Raw genomic sequence first — 22,012 nt, forward strand, 5'->3', positions numbered from 1 at the left:
TTTGAGTGTGTGTATGTATATATATATATATATATATATATATACACACACAGTCAAGCCCGAAATTATTTATACCCCTGGCAAATTTTGACTTAAAGTTACTTCAACTTCAACCAGCAAGATTCTTTTTGACCGGAAATGACACAGGCTTCTCCCAGAAGATAATAAGATAATGTACAAGAGAAATCATTGTGGAAAAAAATATTTCTCAGCTTTTATTTACATTTGAACAAAAAGTGGCATGTCCAAAATTATTCATACCCTTTGCAAACTGTCAGTCTATGGGAAAATCCAAAGTTCTATACCATTCCAAATAGTCCAAGCTGTTCTAAACGATCTTAATTACCCTGATTCATTGGGAACAGCTGTTTTAATCAACTTAACGGGTGAAAAACAGCAGCTCTCTGCAGTTGGTTCGTGGACAGTCATGGCTAAGACAAAGGAGTTCACTGAGGACCTGTGGCTGCGCATTGTGGCTGCTCACAAGTCTGGAAAGGGCTTTAAGGCCATATGTAAATGTTTTCAAGTTCCAGTGGCTACAGTGCAAAGTATTATTAAAAAATACAAGACGTTCTGCACTGTGGAAAATCTCAGAGGATGTGGTCGGAAGCCAAAAGTGACACCTGTGCTGGCCAGGAGGATAGTGAGAGAGGTGAAGAAGAATCCAAGGATCACCACCAAGGCCATCCTGGTGAATCTGTGCTCTGCTGGTGGCAACGTCTCAAGGCAGACAGTCCAACGGACACTGCTGGGTTCCACGGACACAGACCAAGGAGGACGCCACTTCTCCAGATAAGGCACACAAAAGCCAGCTTGGCCTTTTCAAATGATCATCTGGACAAAGAAAAAGACTTCTGGTCTTCTGTTTTATGGTCAGATGAAACAAAAATTTAATTGTTTGGCCACAAACAATTAATGTATCCTTCATTTGGCGTAGAAAAGGAGATCCTTCAACCCTAAGAACAGCATCCCCACTGTCAAACATGGTGGTGGGAAACTAATGCTTTGGGGGTGTTTTTCAGCCAATGCACCAGGGAACCTAATCACTTTAAACGGCACCATGAAAAAAGAGCAATACATCACGATTCTCAACAACAACATCAGGCAGTCTGCAGAGAAACTTGGCCTCGGGCACCAGTGGACATTTCAGCACGACAACGACCCAAAACACACAGCAAAAGTGGTGAAGAAATGGTTAGCAGACAAAAATATTAACGTGGCAGTGGCCCAGCCAGAGTCCTGACTTGAATCCAATTGAGAATCTGTGGAGGGAGCTAAAGATTAGGGTGAAGGCAAGGAGACCCTCCATCCTGAAAGAGTTGGAGCTCATCGCTAAAGATGATTGGGCAAAAATACCAGTGGAGACAAGCAAAAAGCTGGTCAGCAATTATAGGAAGCGTTTGATTGCTGTAATAGCCAATAAAGGCTTTTCTATTTATTATTGAGAAGGGCATGAAGAATTTTGGACATGCCACTTTTCGTTCAAATGTAAACAAAAGCTGAGAAATATTTTTTTCCACAATGATTCCTCTTGTACATCGTCTTATTATCTTCTGGGAGAAGCCTGTGTCATTTCCGGTCAAAAAAAAACTTGCTGGTTGAATAAAAGTAACTTTAAGTCAAAATTTGCCAGGCGTATGAATAATTTCGGGCATAACTGTATACACACACACACACACACACACACACACACAAATATATTAATTATATATTTTATATTTATATTATATTAGACTATATTATTTTATCTCAGTTTTGGACAAAATAAACTATTCTTAGATGTGTGTTTAAGATCAATCAACGCTGATAGATAAAAATATTTGTCAGACTGTTTGGCAGAAGTTAAACTTTAAAGGACAGTAACTGAGGCTGTACTTTGTAAATGCTTTGTATTGTAACTGTGTTTAGGGCCACAGTGGAGGAACAGCTTCATGTTCACCTCCTCATGTGTTCATTTACCAGAGACTCTGGAGGGCTCCGCTCAGAGAGCTGTAGAGATTAATGCCCAAGATGAAAAGCCCCAACACAGAAAGTGACATCCACTATTTTTTTTAAGATTAATAGAAATAGATAATATAAACTTAAAGATCGAGTCTGTCAGACGCATCTGAAAATTTGCCTCACAGGATAAATGTACAGGACAAAGCTCCTTGAAGTTGCCACCTCATGTGATTTGGATATGAGAACAACTATTTTGATTCTTTTTCACAACTTTGTGCAGGAAAAGGAAAAAACTAGTGCTGGCACCATTTGAGAAATACAACATCATATTTTTAAGCACAGACTTGTTTGTGTCCACTAGTAGTGCATCATCAAACTGTGATAAATGACCAATATTAATGTAAGTGGATACTTCTCATAAGATGAAATGAATAATTCAGGAATAATACAGAATTTTGGGAAACACACTGAGCAGTGAATTTGTAAAATCACAACATGTCAACATTGGTGAGGTGCTGGATTCTGTTACTGGTGGAAAGAGTTGGCTTTGCTGTTTTGAGTTTTTAACTAAGTAAAAGTAAGTAAAGTGCATTCTCAACATGACTGACTATTCCTTTAATAATGTATATAAAACCACTGAAATGTAGTAGTTGATGGGCCGACACAGATGACAGAGCCTCACTGTGTCTAAAGCTCTGCTGAGTGTGAAGCTGCTCACTACAAAGCACTGAGATTCCAGTTTGGTGTGAGAACACTGCTGATCCCAGCCAGACAAAGCATTAATACCCTCAGCAAACACAGTCTGCTGACCATTCAGCCTCTGCACTCAGCGGCTCAACCTGTGTTTTCATGAGCTCCTCAATTTCAGGCAGCACTGACCTGCAGGCTCCTTCAAACCATTCCTGCCTCAATGCTTTATTTATCCGCAGACATAAGAAAAGCCCAGTCATTGTCATTTCAAGGCACTCTAATCACAGACTCATCTGGAATTCATCATCCATTTGACTATTTACTTATATGATTAACCATGTAACCCTAGTTATCAAAGCAACGATATACTTTGGAATATTGTAATTCTACTTACTTTGCTCTAATTGTCTATGAATATTTATGTCTTTTATATAAAATTATAAATATTACCCTGCTCTGTCAGACACTTCAAAGCCAAGTGAAGGGTTTCACACTCTGAAGCCACTGACTCTGTATTTTACTGCTTTTTGCATTGGACGCAAATTACCTTGTTTTTAATTTGCCTAACACAGATTTTTTGCTGTATATGACGTATTATTATGTGTCTGATACTGTGTATATGTTTCACAAACTGCAGATGAATTCATCTAGTTACTGCTCAATAAAAGAGGAGCTTACTTGTATATTTCACCATTGTTATAAAGCATCTGCTTAAAAGCTGAGAAGCAAAGTGAGTGTTGACAGAAGAAGCCATGACCTGCAAAAACAGAGCCTGCCGGACTGGACAAGCATTGTTGCAGCTGATCACCAGGTCCAGACGCCACAGTTCACTCACATTTTAAGTCAATTCAAGCCAGTCTCTAAGGTCCTGTAATCAGGGTTTGTTGGTTGTTCCAGGCTTAAATCTGAGGGAGACTGTGGAGGCTTTTAAAATCAGCTCAGACCAAGAACTGCCTGTTCAGACTTGTGGGGAGCTTTTCATTTGTTTCTACTGGTGTTCTTACCTTTTTTTCAGTCTTATTGGATATCACAGTGTGGAGACAGAGGAAATGCGGGGGTGGGGGGAGCAGGGGAATGACAAACAGTGAATGGTACAGACAGCATTGAGTCCAACCGGGGACTCACTCACGCCATTTGCACCAATGTGGTAATCAAAGTACTAAAAGGGGGGTAAACCTGGACCACTGTCCTGTGACATTATTATAAGAGGGTCTGACGTCAATATAAGGGCCAGTTTAAACTGTTCATCTTCACTCTGTCTGTCACATAGAGTCTGAAAAACTGCCTGACTGCTTAGTCCTGATGAACTTGAACGTCACTGGTGGAAGTATTCAAATCTCAATTCTGTAAAATGTACTATAATACAAGTCAAAGTCTTGCAGTATTTAAGTTATGAAATAATAGTCAATGTGAAATAGACACAGTCAGTTATGTACAAGTAAGAAGCTTAAATAAGTACAAAATATATTCTAATATATTTCCACCATTGAAATGACACAAAAACTAAATAAAAACTTTGAAAAAGGAAAAATAGGACAAAAATGTATCTCAATTTTTCATTAGTAAATAAAATGTGATCTATAGAGAACTTCAAAAGTCAAGAAGCATTGAACAACAAGTGAGCCCGGGCCGGGTCCGTTACTTTTTTGTGTCCCCTGGAAACATGCCTTTGTGTTGTTAGTTTTTGTTGCGCATGTGCTGTTAAATTGATGATGATGTTTTCTGAAATTGCAACGCGTTTGTGTATTGGCATGTGTTTTCATTGTTAAGTTGCAGTGTGTTGAGCTCTCAGGGCCACCATAGACTGTTATATTTCTCTGATATAAACTACTTTGCCTGTGAGTTTTAAAGTTGTGTGTATGGACTGGGCAAGCTGCAAAGGAATTGCCTTTCTTTGGGTAAGTAAAGTTGTCTAAATCTGAACTGACCACACACACACATCATGGAGCATGGAGTGCATGCCATGGACACCACAGAGGAAGCTGCTACTCTCCAAAAAAACATCATGGACCTGTAGTTTGTCAAAGAGCAGCTTGACTCTTCACTATTAGGAAAGTGTTTAATGTGATGAGGTTGAACTATTTGAAGAACATGCAGCTCTATGTGTGGTGTAAAAGGGCTCTGCATACCAACATGAAAACGTCCTCCCAAAGGTGAAGCAGGGTGGAGGGAGCACCATGATTTGGGGCTTTGCTGCCTCTGAGCCTGGACAGCTCCACATCTTCAAGGGGAAAACGTATTCCCAAGTTTGTCAAGGTGCATTCCAGGATAATGTCAGAATGGCTGCCCACCTGCTGAAGCTCAGGAGAAGCTGCAAATGCAGCAAGACAATGACCCTACACGTCAGAGAAAATCCACATTCTGGAGTGGTCCAGTCAGAGCCCAGACCTTAATCCACAGAGATGTGGACTGAGCTGAAGACAGCCGCTCACACCAGACATGCTAAGAATATGTGCGAGCTGACGCAGCTCTAATCAGAAGAATGGTCCAAAATTCCTCCTGAACATTCAGGAGCTCTGATCAACAGCTACTGGAAGAGCTGGCTTCAGGTTATTGGAGCCAAAGGAGGTTCAACTAGTTATTAAATCCAAGGGTTCACTGACTTTTTCCACCAGCACCGTGAATGTTTAATGGATGTGTTCAAAAAAGACAGAAAAGAGTATAATTGTTTGTGTGACATTATCTTAGGGACACTGTGTTTGACTACATCTGTAACTTAGATGAAGATTAGGTCACATATTATGACCGGTTAATGCAGAAAACCAGGTCATTCAGAGGTTCACAGACTGTTTGTTGCTACTGGTAATTTAAGACTACGATTAAAATTAAATCAAAATCAGGTAGTCAAATTTACACTGGATTAAAGGAGCACACCACCGAGTTGGAAATGGCCATCCATAAACTTTTGAGACTTTATGGTTGTGCGGAGACCAATGATAGAAAGCACCAGAAGCCAAGATATCCTGACTTCTGGTCCTTAATATAGGTCATACTCCAAACACAAGTGACAAACCTCCCCAGAGCCACAGAGGACACAGGCTGAGGACTATTCATCATGACTAGGGGAACCAGATGTTCATGTGTAAAAATGGTGTGTCCCTTTAACCCGATTAGAGTCCATGTACAAGCTAAATGAGTGTTTGTTTGATAGTATGTGCTTAGTACACAACCTTGCTGAAATCTGCACTGAGGCACAGAAAAAATGTTTTCTTTGGTGTAAGACTGAAACACCAGTGACTCAAAATGCTACTTTCTCCCTGTCAGCTCACACTAGCATTTCTCTAAAACTGTTTTCAAACTGTCAATTCTTCATAAAAGGTTGGTTTTTCCTGAACATATTCAGTATTCACACGGCATAATGAATACTTAATGAACACAAATGCTTGAAGAAATAAAACAGAAATTCCTTAATAATAACATTAATCAAGGTTTCTCCAGAGGGACATCTGGAAACTCAAATATTAACAGTGAAATCAAACTGCAGCAAAAGGTTTGGGGGTTATATGGCCGGCTCACTCACCCTGCTTTAGTTTTTGTATAACCTTAATGACAACACTGTCTGTTCCAATCAGCTCAGTGCTGCTCCACAATCCATTTTTCAAACTTTATGACAGTTTTAATTGCTCCCACCTGCTGCCTGATCGACCTGCTCAACAGCCACTTTTACTCACATGTGTGGATGCAGACAAAGAAGTCTATTAGGAACAACTTGACTTGCTGCAGTGAGGTCACTAAGGCATTAAATTAGTTCCAGCCTGTCTACCCTCCCACCCCAGCATGTGCCTACACACACAAACACACACAGAAGTGTGTGGAGTGCCAAATGCTGGTTTCAATGTGTGATTTTTATGCTGTATTGTATCTTTCCCTCACCTGGCTGGTGTCAGCTTCATTTTCCTCTTTTGTCAAATAGGCTGTTTATTGATTCATTAATGAGTGAGCATCTCAAAAATGCACATGACATCAGTTTTTGATTACTGTCTGTGTATTGTCTGTCATTCCACATACATCCAACACAGCCTTTAATCGTGTGTGTGTGTGTGTGTGTGTGTGTGTGTGTGTGTGTGTTCAGGGACTCCATACTACACACAGACATTCTTCTGCCTTTTATCTTTAATCCTCAACACGTGTATGTGTGGATGCTTTGTCAAACACAACACAGAGACCATGTGTGTATGGACTAGTGATGTCACCAGAACCGACACTTCGGTACCAAGTCGATGTACTCTTGGTGGCTTGGCTAATTGATTGGCCCAGAGTGTCAGGCAAGGCAAATAAACAGCACAGGTGAAAGAGAACAGAAGATAAAGTGGAGGTGAGAGTGAGCTCATTAAAAAGGAGAAAATCCCTGAAGCTAAATTACAGATAGGCTTTTGTAAGCAATCATGCTAGGAGGGCCACCCCGAGTATGTCATAACATCACAACTACCCTTTAGAGCTCTGAGGTTTAACACTGCAAAAGTTCACAAAACGTATACATGAGAATATTGATTCCTTCAGGTTAAATTATGGACGTGCAGTTGACTAACTCTTGAACCTGAAGACACCTGGCTCTTTAACTGTTTACAGATCTGTTACTGGGATGAACAGTCAACAGAACAGAGTATTTCAACAAAGTGGTTCCAGTATGAGCCATATTTTCTCACTGACCCTCACTGACTAGCTGCAGGTGTGTGTTTTCTGTGGTCACAGGTGTGTGTAAGGTTAAAGCAGATTACCCTGTGCACATCACAGCAGTCAGAACTATTGTAGTTTGGACTGCTCTGATGTGCATGTCTATGGCAGTACCCTGATGCCGGCCTCAGTGTGCAGTGTGTTACCCTTCTAACATGTCCATGGTAGACGTGGTGATCTCAGCATACAGCAGGGTGTGCCCCAGTAGGCTGGTCTTCAGGTTCTTGCTGTAGGTCTCCATACTGAACTGTGCCCAGCTCTGGGACTCTGAAGAGTCGGTGACCAGGGCCAGAGAGCCCTCAGGCAGCAAAGGACCATCTTGGAGCTGAGAAAAGGACACCATCTTCAAGGAGGTCTTGGACAATGTGAGGAGGCCATTTTGATCTGCTCGTGTCTCCGCCCACCTCAGGAAGCTGGCCTTGGCATTCTTTGTGGAGGAAAGAGAAGCACAGAGTGTTTCTTTTATATCAAATATGGGGGCCAATTCTCTACAGGCAAACTGTCTAGAGCAAAGTCCACACTGGCTTTTACTGTGTAATGGGTTTTGCTTTGCATTAAAAAATACACAGGCCTAGGCACCTACTCTGAGCATTTGTGATGCATTTCTTATTTTCAACAAATATATCATTAAAAAGCTCAAAGCAGCTAATGTGTTAGTCTGAATCTGCTGTGTGAGGCTCTCAGCTCTAAACCCACTGGTTCCCACTGAAGATGTAAATATTGTCTCATTTTTAAAGAGGCACTTGTTCAGGACTATCTTCACTGTTCATGGTGATGAGGAAACATATCACGGTGTGCAACAGTGTGGCTGACTGATGCGTGTTCAGTAGTTTTTGACCAACAGCTCCATGGCACAGAGGAATAACCTACAATATACCACCTCGTATGGGATTCGTTGACAACATGAAAAACAGAATGTCACCAGATTTATCCTTCAGTGTTTAGACTGTGACACATTTAGACACAGAAACATGTTTTGTGATAAGTATAAAATAAAGTAGGAACTATTTGATTTCACCAACTCAGCCTGTGCAGTTTATTCAGGGGTTCTGAACACTTGGTTTCAATATGTGGAACTAAAACCACAGTGAGCATAGACACATGTGAAACTGCTGATATGTTTGACGTCTCTCATTAAAAGCTCTTAGGCCAGGACCACACTGGATGTGTTGCGTGTGCATCGCGGCTGCGGAATGTCTTGGTTTTCATTTCTGTGCACATGTTAACGGGGTAAATTGGACAAACTGCCTGTTTGCAGCATTTTAGTGACGTTTTCTGTCAAAAATAAATCAGAATTTAATTTCTAATGAAATGAAATCCAACATTCTAGTAGCATGCAAACTCTATGCAGAGAGATAGAGCTGGCAGTAGCAGCGACGCAGCAGAGACACAGCTGGTGTGAACATACACGTGCTTCTCTGCAGCAGTTCAGCAACGTCAGCCGTCATGCTCACGCAACCCAGGCAGTTTGTTCCCAACGTTAGAGACAGTTCAGACTCATCTGTCCAAAATAAGATCTGAAATATATGTTGAATGAGTTGATCAGTGTGCGTGGGCAATGAGTGAGTAACAATTAGCAGCAGTCCCAGTGTGCTCTATTCCTGTCACTCCTCATTAGTCAGGTGTTTCTCCTTTGTCCTAACACATACAAATACTCAACTTAACTTTTAAAATTAAAATTATATGACAACATACAATTTTAATTTTAAAGGTTAAATTGAGTCCTATTTCTCATCAAACCCTACCACAATATTTGCTGAGCATGACAGATTAGTCCCAGTCCCAACACACACGCTATACACACCACCGACCTGATAGATCTCACCGATTCTATTCTGTTCCACACTTCACACAACAAGATGTTCAAATCAACAAATGGGAATAAGATTTCTGACATCTGAAATGTAACTATAACAACTGAATTCAATCTGCTTAGTGTTCATTTTTAGATTTAGTCCCTATGAATTTACTCATATTTGGTCACCTTCATCCTTCTTAATCTTGGTCAAAGAAAAACCTAATAACTTAGGAACCATAAACACTTTATTCTATTTATAGGTAACGAAAACACTTGACACTTGAGTTTAGTTATGTGTGTGCATTTCAGTTCAACTTGGACAAACTGCTTCCAGGTTAGAATCCGTCTTTCTTTTCAAAGAATTTAAGTATGATTCAACATATCCAGGGAAGAGACATGTTCTGATCAACACAATCATCTGAGATGAAACTAACAAAGAATTACTACTGAGAAAATAAAAAGTACTCTCTGATTCCTGTTTTAGTTACACACTCTAATAAAGTCATAAAGCACTGTGTCCTCACACCCTTTTTCCTGTCCACAGAAATAATGGAACTCAATACCGCATATAAAAATTCAATATTATTTTGATAAAATAGTCCTGCTCATTCGTTTGCAGCATTGCCCACAGTGGCCTAACACGCCCAAGGGAACAGTGCTAGTAGTAATCAAACTGACTAAATGATTTACATCATGCAAATAAGAGGCCTTCACTGTAAAGCAATCATGTTCAGCCTCATACATTGGATTTTTTCTGACACTATTTTTGATGCTGTTATACTCCTGTAACAATTCTTGAAATGTTCATCTAATTTTATCTCAGCATATATGCTGGCTAAACAGTCAGAGGCCAGCACTACATGCTGAAGGTTGTCTCTTTCTCAGGAGAATAACATCTATCAACAACACACTCAAAAAAGAATTAACCCTATTATAGTAAAAAAAGGGAGCTTTGGCTGATTCTATTTAACCCAAAAACTTACTTAATTCCCAGACAGAAGGGAATTGTGATGTGCAGTGATGGAAGTCAGAGATACTGACTAGCTTGTTTCGTCCAACCAACAGTTCAAAATCCACATATTCAGTTTACAACTATTTATCACACAGCGAAACTCACATTTGAGAATCAGAGAAAGTAATTTTTGCTTGAAGAGCAGCTTAAAACTATATATTAATTTTCTGTTAAATTAGGTAAACCATTAATTTAAATTGCTGTTTCAGCACGAAAACATCATTAAAATTTTCAAATAAGCCAGGAACTATTATAAGACTCATTGTACTGAAGGAAACCTCCACCCTCATACTTATGCTGGTCCACTCAAGACCAAAACATCCTTACAACTTCAGGACGGAATAAAAGCTACAGCCGCAAAGCCAAACATAGTGCACTAGGATTTGAGAAGCCATTCTGCAGATGTGTAGAGGGACACAGTTCGCAGCTCTCCTCCTCAACCTACACAACAATCTGGAAACAATTCTGACTCTTCAGTTCCATTAGCCTGCTGCTTGTTGGTACAAAGTGGCTGGGGCAGCAGGATCAAAGGTCACACAGTAATCCAAATATACAACAATGAAGACAAAAACAACTGCAAAACTACTGTTGCTACAACTAATGTTAGTTTAATACTGTCTTAGTTTTGATGGGAGGCCCAGGCTCTGAGTTCAGTAGTGCCCACTTCACTGCCACTAGTGGAGGATTTGGCAATGTCACCTGAGCTGCTTTGAGGAATGACTCAGGTACTTCCTGCTTCTCAGCAACCTGAAGCTCTGACTCCCCCTAGTGGTTGTTGTTGAATGAAACTCTTCCTATTCCATGATGACCACACCAATCATGATAAACTACTACTTGTGTAACAGTGCAAAAATAATTTTGTTGTTTTTGACATTCTCTTACAGATCCATACAAATATTTTACAAAGCAGACATTGGTAAAATAAGAACCACTCCTCATTGGTTGAGTGGTTGAGCTGCTTGCAGCAGTTCAGTGCCAGTTTTAAATTGTGTCCCTGTAGACACCAGTAATCCCCCTGATGGAACTGTGTTATATTTATAAGTCAAGTTGAATGTCACGGTGTATCTTGTTGCTATGAGGATGATATACTGTAACAACACAATTTCAAGAAAGAACAGTAAAGCAGTAAGTTTTACTCACTGCTTCACTGTGGATGATTTATTGCAGCACTGTTAGCTTCTGCTAGGTGATCCAAATAAACTGCCTACTGAGTGAATATTGTACCTAAACCCTTCAAATTACTTTTTTCAGTCATTCATAATATATTCTTATAGCTTTTTAATTAGGTGGCATTCCATGGACACATCCGCAAGATATAGTGAATTTCAATGTTTTCCAAAAATCAAACCACATGGTCAGTCACTTGACGGCTGATCAAAGACTGATCTACTGCCCCCACATGTTTTTATTGGCCTTGTGTTCACAGACCTGCTGTAAGCCTGCTGCTCATATATGCACATATATTTGCATCCATTTAGGGCAGCAAATTGTTTCCACATGTGTACTATGCAGAATATATGTGCTGTCAGTCTCACAATTAACTTTAATAAAAACAATGTGGTGTTCACCGTGTGTGTGTGTGTGTGTGTGTGTGTGTGTGTGTGTGTGTGTGTGTGTGTATACAATGAATGGTTCGATGATGGTGATGGAGGAACTGTTATTCGTTCTCAGAGGGGGCAGAATGTCAGCATAAATGTAAAGATAACACTCAACGTTCGGTTTTCATTCTCAGACCTAAGTGAATTTTCACATTCTTCCAAACAACAACAGACAGTCAGCTATTGGTTTTACACATCAGACAGGTCTTATCTGAGACTCTACTTCTGTCTGTGTGCTTGATGTTGCAGAGAATAACAGGTTGTGTTATGTGGACACTCCATTGGTTTGGACTTGATGTTGATGAAAAGGTTTTACTCAACAGATCCAGTCACAGAAAACAGATCGATTACATGATCATCAAGATTGTGACTAACACCACGCTTGTTTCACTGTAACCTTTGTGACAAAGTACTGACAGATAAGCATTGTGGCTCTTACCAGAGAGGTGGCCAGCAGGTGAACTGGGCTTGGGGCTGGAGTATGGTGTAGTTCACAGCTGAGGCCCAGAGAGATGAGGATTTCTGTCAAGACCTCATAACGCAGTGCGTTACTGACCTTCAGTTTATCAAAACCTTCTGACGACAAATTCTCAGGTGGGGTTTCCAGGTGGACCTGCAGACAGAGAACATAAAGACTAAAAAACTGAAGTCTGAAACATTTTCTCATCACTTTTAGCTTAATTAAAAATTTTCTAACCAAATACCCGAGATTGATTTGATTTGGGGATGCTTTACGTTATGGGACTGACCACTGCCTGAGCGGCTACTCAGAGCAACAACAAAACTTCACCAAAAAGTTCAACTGCCACACTCACAGGAATGTACATTGACCTACCCAATACAACTTTAATAAGGCGCAGGCACAGATGTGACCCATTCAGCCCCAAACATGCTGCACAGTTCATGTGAAAATTAACTCCATACAACACTACTTACGTTTTTAAGCTGTTTCTTATATGGATGTAGTGGTATTCAGAGACTTTACACAGCTTAAATTAAATCCAACCTACTGGCATACAGTGTGGCAAAAATTATTTTAAGATTTAATTGAAAAAAATCAGACTAAAATTCAGTCTAGGTTAAATGCCTTTCAGGGTTGCAGTGTGGTGGTTGAGGGCGAAGCAGCACATGAAGAAGACTACAGACTGTAGGGTCTACAAAACCAGTGCACTTGTGGGGTCCGACAGCTTTGTGGGGACCAAGAGGCCGGACCCCACAAGTTTAAATAGTTGTTTTCTTCAACAAAACCTGAGTTTCTATCTCACTCTGCCCCTCCTGCTGGGATTTAAGAAGCTTCTGACATACGTCACTTCCTCATCCACTGTCTGTATGTATGGATCAGAAACATTCATTTAAGGAAGTTTATTTTTGAGAGATTAGATTAAAATCCTGATTAGACATTAGTTTGTTACGCAAAACCTGTCTTTACGAACATTACCTCTTTTATGATCAATCAGTCAGTGAGAGGAGACAGCGATCGAAAATATTACAAGTGGAAAAAAGTCAGTGTGAAGCTTTAGACACAGATTCTGATCAATGAAGAATAATTTCTCATGTTCTGATTGGTCGCACTGATGAACATTCCTATCATAAGTGAGCCCCCCACAGAAAGTCTTTTTGAACCTCTAGCCAAGACTATGAGACCATTTCCTGGAATGCAACTTCAGATTTGCTTTGTTACCAGTCCTATAGGTTTCCTGTTCTGTATCCATGTCCCTCCGCTAATCTCAACTTCAGAGTCTTCATCTTCACCTTCTCAGCTTCATCAAGTAGTACACCGTCTTCTAGTATCAGAGTCATCTACTATTTTCATAATTTCTTATATAGTATACACAGTATGTGTAGTTAGTGTTTGTTGTTTTTGTCCTTGTGTCATCAACCAGAGTCATGGTTGTTAGTTTTACTGTGCTGACTCGGAAGTTATATCACTGGTAAAATAATTAAAAGGGTTCAACATGATAATTCTGATTAACGCCATATTTCCCCTACACTGTAATACAAACAGTTCAGTTTGCAACATTTATGACAAGTTTTTATGACACTGTTGGACAGTCAGTCTGCTTGACAATGCCATTTTGCTGCAACAAAAATTACTGAAATGAGAATAACAAACTGAGAATTTAATAGTGTTAGATAAAGGACATGGTGACAAATTTTCCTTTAGGGGACATAATTTGCAGGTGAAAGGTAATAAATCACAATACATCACAATATACAGGTATGTGATCACAATACTTAGCAAAATGTTTGAAATTGTGACAATATAATTTGATGATTTACCTATGGTGATAATATCGTATTGTGGGGCCTATGCTGGTCTGTTTCCTAACCTGTCTCCTGAGATCAGGGGTTTGGTGGTATGGATCTGTATGTTACCCCACCACAGCTTTGGCTCAAGAGTACATGTCTTATTTTACTTCATTTCAATCTAACAGTAATTTACTTTAGGTCCCCAGGTGCTGAAAGTGGTGCATCATTTTTTTGTACAAGATGCATTGTTCAAAGTACCTGTAACAGTATAACAGTCCACACACATTTGAACAGGTTGGGTCTTAGGGTGGAGGGAGCAGTTTTTTCCCAAGTCCGCCAATTTAGAGGTAGAGACCATGGGAGACTACATACAATGCATACCACCAGAGGCAGATGACAACGCAGCATTGCTCCAAGGTGTTCTGTACCACCACTGGTCCAGGTACTTCAATACTGTTCTAGTCAGGATTTCTATCAGCACATTATGTGTCCAACCATAGAGGTAGAACCCTGTACCATTGTTACTCTCTATTTCAGGAGGCTTACAAGGCTGATCACACCACCGTCCTCCTCATCCTGTAATTTAAACAAAGGATGGTACAGGAAACTGTGGTGACAAGAGAGGTAAGGCATTGGACGGCCCCTCAGAGGCTCTGCTACAGGACAAAAAGAGTGACACTCAAAGGATTTTGTATTAAATGGCAGGAGTTTGAGACATCTGTGTCTTCAACAGCCAGACTCTTTTTTACACAGTGATTTACTTCTACTGATGTCTTTTCACTAATAGTAATGACGCCGTTCACATGTTGATGTGCTGACGTCAGTGTGGTGTCCCATCTCCAGTCAGTTTCTGTTACTGGTAGACTTTATTGCTGCTCTTTCTGAACACAGTTAATGTTGCTGTTTTCTATATCACAGTGTCTGACTACCTGCTGTACATTTAAACTTACACTAGTTCTGCTCCAGCACTCTCTCTCACACACACACACACACACACACACACACACACACACACACACACACGATTTGGATTAACCTTCAAAATAAAAGTCTCAACATGGCAAGAGGGAATTATTGCTCTGTTGTACAAAACCTACTGCCAAACACATAAGCACAGACACTTACAAAATAAAAGTCTGAAAGAGTCTGTATACAAGCCTGCTATGGTTGTAGCGGCAAATTTGGGTTTGAAACCATCAGTGTGAGGTTATTTTGGCCAGTCATGACAGCTTTAAAACGCTTTTTGAGGAACATCTGCAGTGACAGAGGTCAGTGTCTCTACGACATGAATGAAACTGAAAGTAACGTCCTTTGTACAGATTGAAACATGAGGAGTGAACTACACGCACCAAGCAGCAGGTACATTCAAAATTTCTACAGGAATTTTCTAGTTCTTATTATTATTATTGCAGACTAACCTTTTAGGACACCCTCTCAGGTGTCCCAAACCCTCTTGACTTTATTGGGCACTGCTTTATATGCTGCCTTTACAAAGCTTATAATGGACAGTTTTTGTTAAAAATCTGAGATGTGTTAATTCACCTCCATGTTTATTACTGAAGTCTATAGTTAGTGGTGGTGTTGTGCTGCGCCACATTATATCGAAGAGTGTTTCTAATGTTCTTCCCCCCTCGTGTCTGTGAATGGGGCAAAACATTAGAAACACCTCTCAGTATAATGCAGTCCAGCTCAACACCTCTACAAACCCCCATTAACAAACATACAGTTGAAACAATAGCCTGCACAGTGTAAATCAAAACTGAACATTACTGTCTTTGTGATAGAAGAATTTATAGCTGAGATGTTGGATTCAATTTTACAGGTGTTCCTATAAAAAAGGTGACTGTGCTGTATGAGTGTGAGACAAATTTTTGAATCTTGAAACATTTTTAAACAAAACTCAGCTCTGTAAACTACTACAATCATTACTTTAGTAATGTCATGTCTTTACCTGACAGAGGACAGCTTCCCCACTATCCCCTCCGTGAGTCACCCTGACGATAACCATATCCCTCTGATGAGGAACATCCCCTTTCAGCTCCCCCCACAGCTCCACTTCCCCTCCTCCCATAGTGTCCCTGGTGTAGACTTTCCCACTCGCCAACACGCTCAGTTCCAGCTCTGTGCTGTCTTCCTTAGTGAAGCTCAGCCTGCTGACCTTCTCTCTTTGGCTCTCCTTGACTTCCAGGCAGAGCCCCGCAGGGCACAGGCTGGAGGCTAGCCCCAGGACTTTGCCACCCTGGCTCAAGTAGGTGAGGAAGTGGGTCTGAAGCTGGGGGGTCAGCGTTTCCTCCTCCGCCAGTACCAGGAGCCTGGTGTTGTCCAGCCATGGATCGCTCAGAGCCTGCTGTGGTTGGAGGGGATATATTATGTTGTTTTCCATGTTTATACACTCTGATAGTAATTGACGAACTGTGTGAAAACGCTCCTGGCAACCATTTGTGTACACAAGAACATTTGGTGGTTTGCCATTGCAGTCAAATCTACTGCTTCGACCAAAAAACCCATCAGCGTCATGCTCAAGTTCATCCAGAGTCTCAGCCCCGCTATCCAACTCTACTGAATTATCATCAGGAAGGTCTGTAATGTTCTCAGCAGAGGCGTATTTGACAGAGAGGATGGTGCTGTTCTCCATCTCCAAACATTCATGGCAGCTGGACAGATGGAGGTGGTGTCCATGGCCCTCCATGTGGTGATGATTCCCCAAGGAATGGTCTTCTGAGTCACCAACAGGTCCTAGATCATGGGTGCTCTGGAATGGCTCTGACCCTCGTCGTTTCTCCACCTTCCTCTTTGCCTCCGGGGTGAGGAGAAGGCTGCCTTTACGGCACTGTGGGTGCTGGTGGTCAGCTAACAGGTAATTAGGTAAAGGCTTAGCAGCACCCTCCTCAGTCTGGGTGGAGCACAGCCACCGTGACGTCACAATCTTTGGGTTCTGTGGACACTGCTTCTCCAACAGCTCACTGAGGGTGGATTCTAGGAGGACAACAGCTATAGACACAAAAATGCAAAAAACAATGTGAGTGCAATCTGACTTCAAATAAAAGCATACAGCCAAGTGAATCTGGTAACAAGGCCTTAACTAACTGTTGAAGATGATATATGCCATCATGTTAGCAAACAGTTGTCTATTTACACATCCCGCATGTACAGCGTATTAGCACTCATCTGGAGTCATGATGAATTTAAGTTCAATATTCACCCTCCTTTTGTCTCTGCTCTGGTTTCCACCAACTCCTGAGAAAAATATCTGGCTCTTCAGCTGCCATGAGATTCAGTATGTTCACCAACTGGTTGCAGTTTGCTTCTGAGCTGTGCTGTGTACCAGAACTATTTAAACTATTAAAAACAGCTGCCTGCTGCTAGAGATAAGGTTGATGTGAGCAGTGTGTGAAAAATGATGGGAATTGCAGAGTGGGTGATAATGCTGTCTGTGTCATTCCGGCCAAACTCTTGAAACTGTGGATAATGAAACTAAGATTAAACTAAGAATTAAAGTTTGTTACAACTTATTCTTGCTGGTGATCTGATTATTTTTCTAACTTAACTTTACAAAAGAGAACAAAATACCTCAAGATAAATTTACACAAGTGTAAAGGTGGTGACATGAAAAATACAACTGAATATAAAAAGGACAAATAATCTATGTAATTGAAGGCAACATACGGACTATCTTTGAAGGCAGAAGTCCATTGTCGAGCTGAAGGCGATCTTCAATAAATGCAACTCCCAGCCGACTGAAGTTATCCACAGTGGCCCGAGCCACTGCCCTGAACGGCTGGCCGGGGCAACAGGCAAGAGGAAGACAGTAGTCAGACCACTTCAGCACCTACACACAATACATACTGGTTAGCACACACTCTGTACTGATCCACAGAGTTCATTCAGTCCTGTCTACTGCACCAACATGTCTGGACCTTAGGGGTGACTTGTACAGAGCATTGAAGCAAGTGGAGAAAAAAAAAAAACTGATGGAGAAATGCATTTGAACCATTTGCTCCACCCTGAGCATCAAACACTACAGTACAGTTTTAGATGCAATTGTCAAACCAATTAAATACAAACTGAATAATAATTATAAAGATGAATAATAAAGTAGAACTGTACTATAGGCAAAACACCAGCATCACTTTGTGTATACTGATACAATGAAGTAAACAGTATGTACTAATGTTGACTGTTGTGGGTTACTAGGTTATGGCACACAACAATTTATGTTGTGCTATATTGTTCTCCATTACACTGACAATGCTGAAGGGGGTGCACCAAATATGAAATCCTTACTAAAAGACGGCAAAATGTTTTCCAAGGATTATTACATTTGAACTAGGTACAAATAATTATAAAATGTATTTCCAGTCATTTTCAAGTTGCCTTTTTTCTGTGAGCTCTCAAACCTCAGACAAGACGTTTACATGTCTCCATCTGAGGGTCACTCAATCTGGGCCTGTGTTTATCCAGCGTTATCCAGCAAACAAAACAAACAGTTCTTGGTCTACACATTCACCTTGGGCAGGTATGTGCTCAACACACTGAAGCATTACACATGGAAAAGTTTTAAAAGTTTACAAGAAATACACATAATAAATACGCATGCATATACATAGATAATACATAGATACATGAACTATAGATTCATGAGATTAGGGAATAATTAAGTTCAGTGTTTGAAACATTAGTTTTGACAATAGCTGTGTCCCGATTCAGGGGCCACATCATTCAAAGGCTGCATTTGAAGACTGACTGCATCACAGCTGCGCGACTAGACTGTCCCATGTGTTGTAACACAAGCAGACCGTCTCATTTTAGTCCGGCTGTCATGATCTATGGCCCCTGAACTGGGACATAGTTAATGTCACTTTTTAAGCAATGTGTAGTGCCTACTTTCTTATTTGATTTGTGATGAGAATGGTAGCCCACTCTGTGTCCTGAAGCTTCTATGATGAATGAAATATTCTCTATTTGTGGACCACAAACCAGAGAGGACCCCAACAGCACAGTCCATTTGCTGATGTCATCACATGCCTGGGGACAGTACAGACAACACAGAAAAAATAAAAACTCAAATCACTACAAGGCTCTTAAACACTGATTAGTAGTTAGTGACAGTAGTCAGTGAGCTTCAGTAAAACAGTGACACAATGAGACTCAGGCTGCAGCCATTTTGATAAAATGAGACAAATGATTTAATTGTGCATTTGAAAGTGTTAGAGTTCTGAAAACACAGTTAGTTACACCAGTATGGCAGCGCTAAACTACACACAGCAACACATTCAGTGTTTGTTACTCTTGGTCACACTCATCTGATCAACATTTTTTCTCCATGGCTCAAATCAAGTTGAGTCTTAAAGCAGTGCAGTCTCAAGCAGGTCAAGTCTCACAGCTGAAAAGTGCAGGACGAGCGTCAAAGATGAGGACATTTGACCCAAATATGACTGGAGTCTAAAAAGGACATCTTTGACGTAAATCTTTGTGTTTTAGAGCTAGGTATCAAAGTCTGGTCCTTTCTGGTTCTGGTTCTGTTACAGTGCCAACTGACTCGTTTTCCATTCATTCATTCAATCTTTTGTTATATCTTACTTTGTGAGCCGGATCAGAAAATAGGATGTGAAATTTAACTTTGAAAATGTCTAGAGAAGATCTGTAGTTTTAGAAATACTGACATTTAAATAAACTCTAAGCAAAGAGTCAGAGGTCAGACTCTTGGACTGACTGGACAGATCTAGTCTGTCCAAGAGACTGACCAGAGTCTAGTCAGCAACAGTCTGAGAAATAAGCCAGTGTGAGGGTGTTCCAGAGAGCGGGTTTACTGAAAACTCTGACTCTATAAAACACAACATAAGGGAAACTCAGGAGCCGGCCACACAAAACACGTTAAGTTTTCTACTTGAGTATGATACTTAAGATTTAATTTCTCCTTAGCTGAGGGAGTTACTTCGGGGGGTGGACAGAATCTCTTAAAAGGTTTCCTTAGTTAAGGAAAGTAAGTTGAGGCATTTGCAGCAGTGAACGAGATTTTACAGCAGTAAAATCTTTACTGTTTCTATGGAGACCGTTAATTTGCTTCCATAGAATGCAGCAGGAACAAGTCCTAAAACATGGAAATTAGTGACATTATATAGATGGCACTGTGTCGGTTTCCCCCCCAGATACTTGGCGTGAGCAACGCCGTATTCTTGTTTGCCAATCCGGATGTTAGCATCTCCCTGGTTCCCTCCACAAGAGGGAGTCTTTTGGATTATTACAGAAAATAAACTCTGACAAACAGATTATGATACTGACATGTTTTGTTAAGCAGGATAATAATTATGATGAATAATGAACACCACTTTATGACTGTTGAAGCCTAAACACAATCAACACAAGTAAAAAGTTAATGTTAGGCTATAAACCAACTACACCACAGTCACATGGCTTCAACATCACAACCACTAAACTACAACTTTTAGTTTGATTTAGCTCTTACCTCTTCAACAAAAGCCTTTCCTCTTACAAAGTTAGTAGTTGTTTGTACAAGCACAAGTATAAACACAATGAGGCTGTAAAGGTGGACTGGTGAGTAGATCGATTTTCATGCGATAACATTTACCCTCTCCAACAACCTCTGTAGTCTCATTTAGACACTTGTTAGCAACCTGCCTTTATTAAGAGATGTAAAACCTTAAAGACATTACGACTGGGGTATTTACTAATGTATTTTGTCAGAAAAAACATGACAATGTCTTGAGCTTTTTTAACCACGGACCTTATTTCAATCATCAAACCAAAAACTCATTCAAAAATCCAGAGACTTCAGGATAAGGGACCTGAAGGTGTAAACCATCAAACTAATTTCCAGGTTTAAGGACTCATCCCTGCAGCACTCTATGGTCCAAATGTTCACTCTCACAGACTTTGAGGCGTGATCCCGGTTGAGCCGTTTATGCACACTGTCCACACTGTCCAGTTCATAGCATTGTGACATTAAAAATGAGGTTACCATGGTTCCCAGGGGATGCCCGGATGTGTAAAAAAAACAGTAAACAATTGCCAAAAGAAGATAGAAGAACAACAACAAACAAGCATGAAAGGAAGAAACCCTAACATTAGCATTACAAGAGAAAAGAAGTCTTCCTCTAAGTATAAACAGAGCTCAGTGGTGATTCACAGTGAAGTTAATTAGGTCTGTGAGGATTCAGGGCTTAGGTCTTTTCTGTTTTGAAATTGAATGCTGTTTAAAAACACTTGAGGTAACATTATCTAGGTTTCTTTTCACACGCATAAGAAAACAAGGTACACAAAGTTTAGTATAATATATATAATAGTTGAGCTGTGTCACTGTAAACGAGTTTAAACGTGACATTGCTGCTTTGAGGAGACTGACACATGTAAACAAGGCTACACAGCCCCAGGCTGTACCCAGCTACCACAGACTATCTGTGACATCATGTCATTTCACAAACAGCTTGTTCCGGTTTCCAACCTGAGGCTCCGTGACGTAGACGGCCTTATCTCCGAGCTGGAGGAAGACAATGTCCTCGGGTGGAGGCGGACTGGGACACCGGCGGGCGGCTGTGTGGCATCCAGTCGGCGGTGCTGTGGCCGAGCTGGAGCAGACGCTAAAGCTGAAGCTGCTGCTGTTCAATCTGGACAGACTGTTGCGGATCAGGACCGAGTAGCACTTGTGAAAGCGCACCCACATGTAGACGTAGCACAAAGTTATTAACATCTTAACCAGCAGCCGGGAAGGGGGCCATCGTGGCCGGTCACCTCGGCGTGTACGTTAACAGCAACGGACACAGCACTGCGGTCCGCTCAGCTGTCAAGCTAGCAGCACCGACTTCCGCCTTCTTCTTCTGCTTGTTTTTCTTCTTCTTTGGTGTTTATTGGAAGTTGGAAAACCAGATTATAGATGCATTGCCGCCACCGACTGGACTGGAGTGTACATAAGGCGATTGTGCAGGAAAAAAAGCAATGAAACAAACAAAAATTGTTTTGGCTAAACCAGTTTAAATTAAATAATTTCACCATATACCTTTCTTGCAGAGTTCCCCAAGAGACCTGACAAAA

General features: G+C 40.8%; 1 protein-coding gene across 2 annotated transcripts in view; it reads right to left on the reverse strand.

The window, feature by feature from the left end:
* Positions 1-21,785, reverse strand: part of hlcs (holocarboxylase synthetase (biotin-(proprionyl-CoA-carboxylase (ATP-hydrolysing)) ligase)) — a 29,886-nt gene extending 8,101 nt beyond the window's left edge. The window contains exons 1-6 of one of the 2 annotated variants that reach the window (XM_023404770.2): positions 21,426-21,785; positions 18,848-18,988; positions 17,630-17,792; positions 15,915-16,954; positions 12,153-12,326; positions 7,452-7,732 (exon numbers count right to left, since the gene is read on the reverse strand). In XM_023404770.2, coding sequence (XP_023260538.1) covers positions 7,452-7,732; positions 12,153-12,326; positions 15,915-16,954; positions 17,630-17,792; positions 18,848-18,988; positions 21,426-21,671 — 2,045 coding nt within the window. In that variant the 5' untranslated portion in view covers positions 21,672-21,785. The remainder of the gene's footprint in view (positions 1-7,451; positions 7,733-12,152; positions 12,327-15,914; positions 16,955-17,629; positions 17,793-18,847; positions 18,989-21,425) is intronic. The other variant, XM_023404771.2, reaches the window with a different exon arrangement.
* Between the last annotated feature and the right edge of the window lie 227 nt (positions 21,786-22,012).

This window comes from Seriola lalandi, unplaced genomic scaffold (assembly GCF_002814215.2).
Source record: "Seriola lalandi dorsalis isolate HSWRI2012SDOR001 ecotype SW California unplaced genomic scaffold, Sedor1 jcf7180002054256, whole genome shotgun sequence".
Classification (NCBI taxonomy): domain Eukaryota; kingdom Metazoa; phylum Chordata; class Actinopteri; order Carangiformes; family Carangidae; genus Seriola; species Seriola lalandi.